General features: G+C 56.9%; 1 protein-coding gene across 1 annotated transcript in view; it reads right to left on the bottom strand.

The window, feature by feature from the left end:
• Positions 1-4,067: 4,067 nt before the first annotated feature.
• The window catches only part of DUSP8 (dual specificity phosphatase 8), a 28,811-nt gene continuing 20,882 nt past the window's right edge, over positions 4,068-11,996 (bottom strand). The window contains exons 3-6 of the mRNA XM_059825964.1: positions 8,353-8,519; positions 5,933-6,092; positions 5,660-5,783; positions 4,068-5,208 (exon numbers count right to left, since the gene is read on the bottom strand). Of these exons, the coding sequence (XP_059681947.1) occupies positions 4,113-5,208; positions 5,660-5,783; positions 5,933-6,092; positions 8,353-8,519 (1,547 nt within the window). The 3' untranslated portion in view covers positions 4,068-4,112. The remainder of the gene's footprint in view (positions 5,209-5,659; positions 5,784-5,932; positions 6,093-8,352; positions 8,520-11,996) is intronic.

The following is an 11,996-nucleotide window of genomic DNA, read 5'->3' as shown; positions in this document are numbered from 1 at the left end:
CAAAGAGCAACATACAAAGAGTAAGAAGCAAAGAGGTACAGAATCATAACCATAATAATTGTAATAATAATCATAAATACTCAAATCTATCATTCATAGATTGCAATGACAACACTGATAGCTTATCATCATTAGTATTAAGAATGGGAGGGGGAAGGGGACAGGAGGAGGGGGTTCTAGGGAGCATCGTCTCCTAAGGGGCAGATGTAATGGGGATGGACGTCCAAAGAAACAAGCAGACAAAGAGAAGGGCTGGGAAGGCAGCAGGGGCTGGGGACGCTGCTGCCGAGGCTGGGGACGAGCCTGCTCCAACCCAAGCCTCTGGCTCAGTGTTGCCGACCTGATCGCTGCCCTCCTGCCGGCTTGGCTCAGCCCCGCAAAAGGCAGATGGGAAGGAGGTGGCGAGGGGGGTCAGCCCCGGGGACAGGCAGGGGCTGCAGGGAAGGGCACAATGTCCCTTCTAGCCTGAAGGAAAACTGTGGTTTGCTCCGTCCTTCGAGTGGTGGAAAGCTCAGCCATGGCCGCTGCTGCGACCGTCGGGCACTCAACGGCTTTGTTGGTTCCTCCCTTGAAAGGAGAGACCTTTCCGCTCCTCTGCTCACACTTCTGCCACTGTGGGTCCCTACGAATAAATGAGATCAGATTGGCATGGAAAGATGATTTTTGGTTCCAGTGAGGCTCTGGGTTGGGTTGTCTGGCTGTGAGAGCCCATAAAAAGACTTGGCTGACAGATGATGGGGAGGGCTACTAGCCAGCACATCCATCCTCGTGGTAACTCACAGCTCTCTGATTCATGGACAAAGCAGTCTATCAGACAGAGTCTGATTTTAAAAAGTCATTTAAGTTAATTGCAAGCCACTCGGTGACCCTGATGGCTTTGGGTCAGCGCTGGCAGGAGACACTCCGACAGGGCTGCTCCATCAAGGCGTATTTTCTGGATGTAGCCTTAAAATATTGCATGAGAGGGCTTCTAGTGCACATGCCCAACGTAAAGGGGAAGGATGAACACAAGGTACCTCAAAATAAGGCTGCAGAGGTGGGTCATGAATGTCTCTTGGCAGTTATGATCTACTAATCTTAAAATCTACTTCTCTTTGCTCTGGTTTTAGAGGAGAGAGGAGTCCGTAGTGCCTAAAGCCTCAAACATGGCTGAGGAGCATCCAGGGATGGCAGAGGGGAGCTGACAAAAAGCAAACCACATATCTGCTTCTTTGCAGACATTCAGAAGTCTCACAACATGCGCCCTCTCCTTCCTGGCTTACTCCAGCTGCTTTTTTGCGCTCATAACGCACCGTGTCAGCTAACGGGATGAGTTACATGAACGCTCGCTGGTCCCTCCTCTCATCTCCCCAGCAGGCTGTGCCGACCGGTTGGCCTCTTTTTTTTAATAAATCCCTTGGGAAGTCATCTAGCCCCCCTCTCCACTGCCCAAAGCTACACCTAACCAGCTCCTGCCAGCAACTTGCCTGACCTGAGCTCAGCTGATCCGTCCTGGCATCAACTCTGGAGGACTATGGGATGGGCAGGAACGGAGCGATACGGAGCAGAGATCAGCAGGCGATGACCCCTGGCATGCTTGGGAAGAGATGCCACCGCCGCGGGCAGCAGAAGGGGAAGGGGGACCAGCAGCGCTGCTTGGGCAGGAGGCAGGCGACACCAGCCCTGGGCTCGGGGGGCTTGCCGGAGGGAGGACAAAGCCCTTTTCCCTCTCTCCTTGGACTTGACATCAATGCTCACTTAGGAGACCCTGCTGTGAGTGCAGCTCCTGAAGAGCTGCCTGGCTCACGGGATGGACCCAAATGCTTACAGGAATCTAAAAAGGGAGCTTAGAAAATAGCGTCATCGTCCTTTCATGGCCAGAAGGGAGAAATGTTCAGGTTGGCAACACTGAGCTGGTTTGAGGTGATTGCTGGAGGCAATGATGGATGGTGGTGGGCTTTCGAGGGATGACTACGAGATCTCTCACCCTCATCAAAAGCCATGTGGGGAGAGAGGCAGGTGGTCCCTGGCTCTCCAGCCACCCCTGTCCCTCCTCACCACACCTCGGGCAACCAGGCAGGAGCACGTGGGGGTCCCCAGCATCTCACCAAATGGCCCCATGGAAAACTAGAAGAACTAAAGCCGGCCTGAAGACAGGGAGGAGCCTCCGGGGAAGACTCTCCTCGACTGCGGACACAGAGGTGGTTGGAGAAGCAACCAGCTGAAGCGAGCAGCCCCTCCTCACATGACTGCAGCTCCTCACGCCTCTGCTTTGTGTTCAGTTTTAAACCTGAGATCATTTGGTTTTGTCATGTGTAGTTTGATTTAAAGATAGAAACGAACAACGAGAGGAGGAACAAGGGAAAGGGAGAGAAACCGTGTGGACCCAGGAAAGAAAAAAAGGACACTCCAAGGATGACATGGGACACGGACATGCATAAACGGAGACCCCTGAGGTATTAGCTTTGCAAACTAGCACGAGACGAGGGAGAAAGCAAAGACAGCCGCAGGGAGAGATGTGCTTTGCAGCGGCGGCAGTTCAGTGCCTACAGCTCCAGAAAGCAGCTTCTCAGCAAGCCTGACGTCAGGGTTTGGGGGCAAGAGCTTGGCTCCCCACCGGGACAGGGGGAAGCAGCCAAACGCCTCTGAAAAGAAGTTGGTTGTGCTCCCCATGTGCTTGCAGAGCTTCATGTCTGGCTGGCTTATCACCCGCTTGGAAGGAGGGGAGCCAGCCCAGAGGGGAACAGGACTGGGGGAGTCCCGGCACCTGCAAACACACTCCCCATGAGGTTCTCAGATGTGAAATGAAGGATGGGGGAAGCCTAAAAAACCACCGCCCCCAAAGGGAAAACAGTGCCCATACCTCCCAAGCAAGATACGTGAGGCGTGGGGGAGCCAAGGGGCTGGGGCAGGCAGGCGAGACACCCCCCGGCAAGAAATCCCAACTACTGCCAGCCTCCCCGCCCTGCCTCCGCTGCGGCAGCCTCCGACGCTTTCCCTTTCCCTGCGCAGCTGGAGGTGACACCCGGCACCCTTCCCTCTGCTTTGGGTGACTCCCTCCTTGCCCTCTCCAGCGAGGATGGGCAGCCCAGGGGAGGGGAGGGGGGCACGGCTGGGATGGGGTGACGGCCAGGATGGGGACGATGGCTGGGATGGGATGATGGCCGGGATGGGGGTGATGGCCGGGATGGGGATGAGGAGGAGCAAACAGAGACCAAGGGGTGGAGAAACGGCAGCAGCTTCCAGAAGAGAGTTTTCTGGCTCAGTTTGTGTTGTAAGAAGGTTTTACGGTTTGCTCATTCACTTGTTCGTTTCTAGAAAAAGTGCCCACAAGAGCCTCCTGTCCGCTTGTCGCTGTGCCCGGAGGGAAGGGGGGGAAAATCTTTGTCATCAACATGAGCTATAGAAGGAGCCACAGGCCTCAGATATTGCTTAGAAACTCGTATTTCAGATTTAAATACCATACACAGTAAAAATAGAGCTGAAAGTACCGCCCCACATTGTCTGCAAATCATTGCCAGAATGAACAGCTTCAATAAATTAAAAACAAAACAAAAAAATTGAAATATTATTTACGTCTCAATAAAAATCGCAGTAAAACCATTTACCTTTTCCTTTGTGTGTGTGTTTTCGGGTTTTTTTTCTTTATATTATATATAATATATATTTATATATGTATAGGACTGCTCCAGTGCAGCATTTTTAGGATACTTAGCCAGAGAAACACAGGGGGGGCATGCTTAGTGCACCAGGGTGCAGGGAAGGGGCAGCCGTGGTCCCCCCCCCAGGCTCTGTGCCCCATCCCCACAGCCAAAATTGCGGCCCCTGCCCCTTCCCACTCGAATTTTATGCCCAAATTCTGAGCGTGGGTCTCCGAGGGCTGCGAGCCCCTGGGGATGGGGGGGAAAGGACCGGGGCGGGTGCAGGAGGGACACTAAGCATCCGCCGTTGTGTTTCCCGACTCTGGAAAGACTCATCCGCCTTTGTTTCAGTTTCAGCGCGTGCGCTCCCGAAAATGCACGCACAGGTATAAATACTACCCTCCAACCCCGCTGCCCCCCTCCCCGCCCCTCTCTCCCCAGCTTAAATATCCCCCCGCCCCGTCCCCGCTCTCCAGGTGCCCCGGGGGGGTGTCAGGACACCTCGATGATCTCCATGCTGCCCGAAAAGCTGGACTGTTTGCCGATTTTGCCCAGCTCTTCCCGGGCCCTGCCCTCAGACATGGTCTCCTCAAACTCCATCTGGCAGCTCCTGCGCTTGAACTGCTTCTCAGCGCCGGCCTCCTCGTGCCAGCTGTGCCGCCCGTCCCGCGGCTCGGCCCGCGCCTTGTCCCTCAGTCTGATCTCACAGCCGCCCGCCACCCCGCTGCAGCCGAACGGAGGTGGATACGGGCTGGTGCCAGCAAACAGGCTCCCGCCGCTACCGCCGGTGCCGCCGGAGTCCGTGCCGAAGTACCAGCCGGCCTCGCCGGAGGGGGTGCCGGGGGACTCCAGGTGCACCCCACTCCAGGTGGCGGTGGCGGTGGTGGTGCCAGGAGCGGTGGCCGGCTGGCCGAGTCGCGGCGGCAGCCCGTCCTCGGCGCCAGGGCTCTTGCGTGAGGTGCAGGCCCCGCCGACGTTGAGGCTGAGCCCGTGGGCCGGTGAGCCCGCCGGGTGCCGGTGCTTCCGCCGCTGCCTCACCTTGGCCTCCAGCAGAAGGTCGGGCCCGCTCGGCCGGTCGGGGCTGTCCGCCCCTGGGGAGAAGGGGCCGAGGCCGCCAGGGCCTGAGGGGCTGTCTAGCTTGCAGAGTTTGGGGGCGTCCCCAGGGCCGGGGGGTCCAGGGGGGTCCTGCCGCAGGCCGGGTGAGTAGGCGGACTTGATGTCCAGGGAGAAGGAGCGTTTCAGGCGGTTGGTGTCCTGGATGCGCTCGGAGGAGAGGTGCAAGCCGTTGAGGCCCTGCTGCAGGGTGGTGGGCGACAGGACCTTCGGGGTCCCGCCTTGCCGCTCGGGGTCGCCGTGGGGGGACGCCGAGCCGGCGCCTCTCGGCACCTCCTCGGCCTTCTCTGAGGTAGCTGGTGGGGGGTGCCGGCTGCCCTCAGCCGCCTCTGCCGGGTCCTGCTGGGCGTCCCCCTCGCCCCGGTCGCCCTTTGACTTCAGGGCCTTGAGGAGCTTCAGGCTCCTCTCGTACTCCAGGAGCTGGCCCAGGAAGTTGAAGTTGGGCGAGATGGACGGGCGACGGTCCTTAACGAACCTGCCAAAAGGCACAGACAGCCCAGGTTGGTGCTTGGTCCTTCAGCGGGTCACCCCTACTCTCTCAGCCTCTTTGAGGAGAAGAGGCATCGTCTGGGACCTTCTGACCAGACCCTCCGAAGAAAGGGGTGTTGGGGAACCATAGGGCCTGGGGATGCCCAAGGGGTAGAGCTGGGACTGCCTCCCCCCTCCATTTTACTGCTCCCAACCATTCCTCGTTGCATGCGCTTTATGAAGGGAGGTTTGGTTTGGTTTGGTTTGGTTTGGTTTGGTTTGGCTTGGCTTGGCTTGGCTTGGCTTGGCTTGGCTTGGTTTGGTTTCACCAGGACTCAGCCAAGGCAAGACAGAGCTTCAAGGAGCTTCCACCCTCTCCTTCTGGGCTCAGCCTGCTTTCCTTCCCTGGAGTGAAGCATACCAGCGTAATCCCCCCCTGCCCTCTGGGGAGAACGCACCTGTAAGCATCGTCTGACGACATACCCATGGTCTTCATGATGTAGGCAATGGCGATGGTGGCCGACCGGGAGATCCCGGCCAAGCAGTGCACAATCACCTGGCAGCTGGACACCTTGGCCTTGTCTGGAGCACGGTAGAAGAAACAGAGAGAAAAGCATCGATGTGGTCAGAGATGGTGAGCAAAATGACGCCAGCCTCCCTCCCCAACCAGGACAGAAGAAGAGTTCAGGTTTTGAAGGCTGAGAACTGCAACCGTTGTCACAAAAGCTCACCAATGAATTCGATGGACTTGTCCAGCCAGGGAAGCAGCTTCTCACAGTAGTTGTCATTGACAGGAATGCGCATGAAGTGACTATCACAGATGAAGTCTGGCTTGGGACAGGAGTTGCTGGCGTTGAGGACATAGCTTATGCCGTTCTGCGTCATCAAGTCCTGGTGGGAAAGAAGCGATCGAATGATCGGCTGAGTTCAGCCAGCACCGAGTGCTGAAGATCTGCCTTGCCATGCACCTCCTGCCTTTTCCCATTCCAATATTTTCTGCTGTGGGTCTCCCACTGCTGCCTTGGCCTAGCTGATGGTAGTACGGCAGAGACCATCTAAGAAGATTGTGTCAATTTAGATGACACAGGTTTGAACCTCAGCAGATCTTCACTTTGGTCCAAGTAAAAGTAAGCAAGACCAAAGACACCTGGAAGTGGGTCCCAGAGGGGAAAACCCAAGAACCCCAGTATGAGAGGAATAGGAAAATACAAGAAAGAAAATCAGCGAAAACTCTGGCTGAAAGCTTTGAAAGTATCAGCTGAGGGAGAGAGGAGGCATTTCACCAACAGAGTGGGGTGATTGGTAGCACCCTATGTTAACCAAAGTCAACCCATGTCTTTGCTCCCACACCCCTCAGAAACGCATGGGGAGTTCTCACAGATTTGTTGTTCACAGTTCTTCACCGTGAACATGCGCTCTTGTGTTGGGACATAGGCAGGTGGTGAGGGGGACCACCTCTTCCCTCTTTCTGACACTGGAGTGAACCTGGACTTGTTTTCATTACTGTTCTGCTTTGGCCACTCAACGGCCACCATCACCACCCGTATTTCCAACTCAATAAAATGCAATAGCACAAGGGAGACCTTAGGTAAATAGGGTCAGATGAAAAACTGCAATGAGGGGGTAAGGTTCAACCCACGCGCCATCCATCAGGGAACTGGCTTGCTGGTTGCTGCATCCACACCACCCTCCATTCCTTCCCTCCCAGGGCTACGGCCAGCTTCACCTATATGCGGTGCTGCCACCACATTTATGGCTCAACTGACCCCTGTCTCCTTCCCTGTCCCATCAGGTTAGGTATCACTGGTATAACTGGGGGCAGGTTGCTTGTAAAAAATGGGGGAACATCTGTGCCAGCTGCTGAGTCTTAGTGCCTGCTCTGCACTATCCCAGGGAAGACCCAAAATTAAACGGGAAGAGACAACATGGAGCTAAAGGAGTCCTTCCACACGTCAGAGTGCGTGGAGCTGCCATGTGGGATATGTCCTTTGCAACGTGCTGGAGAAGAGAAGCATTGCCCATGTATGGCCTCCACACTTGACCCTGCTCTGCTGCCTAGGAATAGAGCATCTTCTGGCCACATCATGGGGATAGCAGAAAACACAGCTCCAAAAAATGAACAAAACCCGCCGAGGAGGCGGGGAGGGAAGGAAACCATCAATTTCCCTGCCTGACATCAGCTCCTCAGGAGACCGCACCAGGATTTCGGCCCTGGCTCTCCAGCGGCCAGTTCCTGCCCACCCCAGCAGGCTCCACAGAGCCCGGCCTCGGCTCGGTGGAGCCAGCCCAGCTCCCGGGCTCACATTCTTGGCATTTTTCTCTTTCATTTCCTTCTACTCCCTGTATATAATTTCTCTCTCCCTCCTTTCTGTCTCCAACCCCCCTCCAGCGTCGTGGTCCCTCTCCCCCCTCGCCTGCCCCGGGCGAGGACGCCTGGCTGGCTCCCTCCTGCCCGCGGTAGGCAGGCGCCCGGCGGCATTTTAACTGCAATTCCTCTTTCTTTCTTCTCGCCGTTATTTTTCCTTTAAACAAAATTCCTCCCCTGGCATGACATCACAGCACAGTCCTTCCAGCACCTTTAAAAGGGCACTGTCCCTCTTTTCTCCTCTCTCCCCACAGCAAAACTTTGCTCATTTTTGGACCTCCTGAACAAGCCCCTGCCCCTGGCCAGAGCTGCCCGTCCCCGCGCTGCCGCAGCTGAATACCCCAGCTGCCTCCCACTCTTTCTGGCTCCCAAGGGGATCACAGGGTTGCCAAAATTGGTGTTGCCTGGCTGGCTAGGTGGGTGGGTGCAAAGCTGGCTGCTGTTCCACATCTCCCTCCAGCTGTGGTAACTCCCCTGCCAAGCCCAGGTGTTTTCCCGGCCATGCTCCTCCTGCCCCTGAGTTTGCTACGGGCACTTGAAAAGCATTTGACCACCACAAAGCTCATCAATATAAGACTACTTATCCTTTGACGACCCTTGACAACCCTCCCCAGTTCTGCCGGGCTCTGCCTATGCACTCCCTGCCTTCAGCCTCCTGGTAGGGTCAGACCGACCACATGTGGTCCTCCCACTGGGCAGGAGAAAAGTCCTTCATGCCTTTACCCCTCTGCATGGCTGGGGTCCCAGATGGGACAGGGCAAACATGTCCCCTCAACAGGACCGTACCTTGTTTAGGACGTCTTTCTGGGAGCCCAGGTAGAGATGCGGCAGGATGCGCGTGGGGCCGACGTTGGCCACGGGCAAACATGGCTGGGAGATGCTCATCGGCAGGATGGCAGCTGGCTTCCCCTCACAGAGCCCTGGGAAGCAGGACGAGAAGGTGGCAAAGCCTCCTGCGGAGAAAATGGGGACATTGAGCTCGTAGCAGCGATGCCAAGACCATCAGTACCTGGCACTCCAAGGCCCGGGCTGGGGACAAAGCGGTGGTAACCCTGCAACACTGAGAACCTTGAAGAGCAAAAAGCCACCAGCCATCGCTAACCAGTGCAGACACGTTGTGATGACTGTGCCACGAACACGGAGAAAAGAATGGAGACCCAGCGCTGATTTTTCCTGCCACAGCAGGATATTAACGCACACGTGAGGCATCCCGCACCCCCTCCTGCTCTTCGCAACTTCATTCAGACAAACAACAGGAAAAGAAAGTCCTTTTCTTGGCTGCCTGCTACTCTGAGGATGACCAGGGTCACTTTTGGATAGCAAAACCTGCCAGGGCAGGATGACGACAAGCAAGCCCATCCAGATGCAAAGCTCCTCGGGTTGGGGAGGTCAGCCCAAACCTCGCCACAATGGCTACACTTACACATTGCGGTTTCTGTGAGATGCCCCCTCTGCCCAGCCCCGCTGAGCCCATGACTTCCACCATATCGGACCGGACCGGCACATCATTACCTGCAGGCCATTGTCGTTTGTCACACTCTGACCTTCTTGAATGTGACAGCAGGCGGTGGCCAATTTACTGCACCAAGCTGCTGGGCAGTCACACCCAGCTTGAGCACCTTGAAGCCCAATATTGAGAGAAAACCCCCATCTGGGGCTGCGGTAGGTCACATCTGACAGCCAGAGCTATTGCCACGGTGTCTGGCACGGTCAAAAGCATGGCCTAAATGTGACTGAGCCTGCCTGAAAGCCAGTCAGTCCCCAGCTCACGAGTCAAGAGTACTGACTTGAGCAGGGCAGCAAGCGTTGCCCTGCCTGCACAGTGGGCAGCTCGGGGAGCTGGAAAACCCCGAGTGCTGTCACACGTCCTGCATGGTTGCGTAAGGCCATTGGTGATCCTGATTTGCCCTTGTTCACCGATCCTGTTCTCTGGGGTAGAGCCGGGTCTGGCCAGTGGTGGCCCAACCTCACTCCCCTCCAGCTGAGGGCATCTGGGCGGTAGCTTGGTGCAACGGAGAGGACCTTGGGTCGTATCAGCCCAAGCAGTCTCTCTCAAAGTTTTCCCAGTCACGTGAATGAGCAGATGCAGCTTGACATCACCGAAAGGGCAGAGAAGACTTTGGGGCTTGACCGCCTTTGACTGTCAGAGGGACCGGGATGCCTCCATGAGGTGCTTCTGAAAGTCCAAGTCTCTGGACTCAGCACCATGGGAATCCCTGGCCCATCTCCACAGCTAAACAAGACCTTTTAATGAGCCTTTGGTAACAACCTCTCCATTCAGTCTCTCTCCCCTTTGGAAGCAGGGCAGCCTTGGCACATTCTCAATTTACCTTCTCCAGCACCGTGCCAGTGTTTCTGCTGACCCTCCTGGAGCACCTCCCTGGCTGCTGGTGTGGCACCCAGGCTCTGGTGGGGTATGACTGGTGCTGCAGACAACCCACCCCACGTGTCTGGGAGGTGAAGGTGATAGAGAGGCCAGAGCAGCGCACAAAATCGCGCTCACACCACCTGGGAACATCCAAGGTCCTGCATCACCCTCCATCTCAACAGCTCCTGGTGTTGGCTCCCACTGTCCCAAGAGGAAGGTGTCCTCCAACCAACCTCTTTCATGTTTTCCCGGCTACCACAGCTCCCACCTTCAAAACCTGGCCAAGCCGGGAGGGGTAGAGTTAAAGTACCTTATCTTCTCAAGCACTTCCTTTTCTCTGGCTCCCTCCAAAATGACATCACCTCTCAACTGGGACATTAAATCAGAGCGAAAGCAGGAGGCCCAGCGCAGGTGCAGCGCAGCTCCGGTTACTGCTCATCCCTGCGCTGTGTCCCCATTGCCAAGGAGCGTAAATCACCGGCCAGAGCCCTGTGTGGACACGTGCGCACTCCCCGCTTCGCCCCACGCTTGAGCACACGCCGCTGATGCCTGGGGGATGCTCAAGGAGAAACTCTGCGGGAAGGGTTTCCTTCAGCTGCCCCCAGGGAAGCCTGCAGCACACGGGGTCGAGCGGGGTGCAGATGTGACCCCTGGACTCGTGCAAAACAACATGGGAATTTTTCCGAAGGAACCCAGCACATTTTTTGGGAGCAGGGTGCATGCAAGTGCAGCCGCGGGGATTGGTGCCTGCTCCGGTCCCCAGGTCCCCAGCCTCTCATGCTCACTCGTACCCATCAAGAGCCGCCTGGGGCCGTGTACGGCTTCATATCGCTCTTTAAAAGCCGGGAGCGCGGGGTGATCTCATAGCTAAAGCAGGTTGGGGCACGCTGCTCTCTCCCCCTTGCTCGCCTCCGCCGGCACTCGCCCAGCAGCAGATCCTCCGCCAGCCCTGCCCGGGGAAGCCCAGGCAGGGGCAGAGGGGCTGTGAAGCAGGCAGGGATGTTTGCAGAGAGGGGCAGCAGCCCCCTCAGCTGCGCTGCCTACCCCGGCACGCTGCCAGCAACCGGAGGATGCCGGCACCCAAAACGATGCCCAAAGCTCACCCCACTTGTCCCAAGCAAAGCCTCAACCCTGTGTCTGGGAGCCTGGGCATGCTCCCATCCCGCCTGTCCTCATTTCCCCCATACTTGCAGCTGCTGAGGGCAGCCCGGGCTTGGGGGAAACCCTAGAGATGGGGCCGGGTACCCGACGCCATCCCAACCTCAAAGCGACACTCACCCCACCCCACGCCGGCTGCTCTAGCATGCCTTTCATTTTTAGAAAGCGAAGCAGCTCTTCCAAACAATCCCAAAGGCAGTGAATGTCCCTGGCTGGGCTCCAACCGATACCTGGGCTTTCCCCCCTCCATACCCCGGGCCATGGATCCCAGCTTTTCCTGGGAGAGAGCGGCAGAGCCCCACAGGGTGAGGAGCCAGGGCAGCACTGGGGCTTTCTAGTCTTTCCTCTTTTATTTGCAGTGCTGGTGCCGGGAGCGCCGTTTCTCTTGGCACGTGAGGAATGAAGCTCAGGAAAGATTTGTATATGACGTGGAGTGGGTGTTTGGGGATTTCTGGTTTCTTCCCGATGCTCCCCTGGAGCCTGGCGAGGGCTTGCTGGGGAGGAGCTGGTCTCTGCGTGGCACGGCCCCGCGTGCTGCTCATGAGGGCTCTCAAAACCATTCCCTGGAAAACCCGGTGTCTTCCTGCCTCCTGCGATTACCTGAGACAGAGGTGGGGCCGAGGAGGAGAGGGGGGATGTTGGGGCACAGGGAACCAGAAGTGGGGACGCCTTCACTGCTCCTGCTGAAGATGGAGGAAGGAGGAGACAAGAACCAGCATCAGGCAGGTCTCTGGGAAAAACTACCCCCTAACTTTGGGGGGTTCATTCAGCAATGCCCCCAGAGACATAAACCCCTTAGCGGTGTCCAGCTCAAGGTGGGGCTGAAGAGAAACACAGCTTTCGGGAGGGAGGGGAGTGCTGTCACCCTCCCAGAGGAAAGAGGGAAACCAAGACACGGGCTATT

This window comes from Gavia stellata, chromosome 17 (genome assembly GCF_030936135.1).
Source record: "Gavia stellata isolate bGavSte3 chromosome 17, bGavSte3.hap2, whole genome shotgun sequence".
Lineage (NCBI taxonomy): Eukaryota > Metazoa > Chordata > Aves > Gaviiformes > Gaviidae > Gavia > Gavia stellata.
This window is presented reverse-complemented; position numbering and strand designations above follow the sequence as displayed.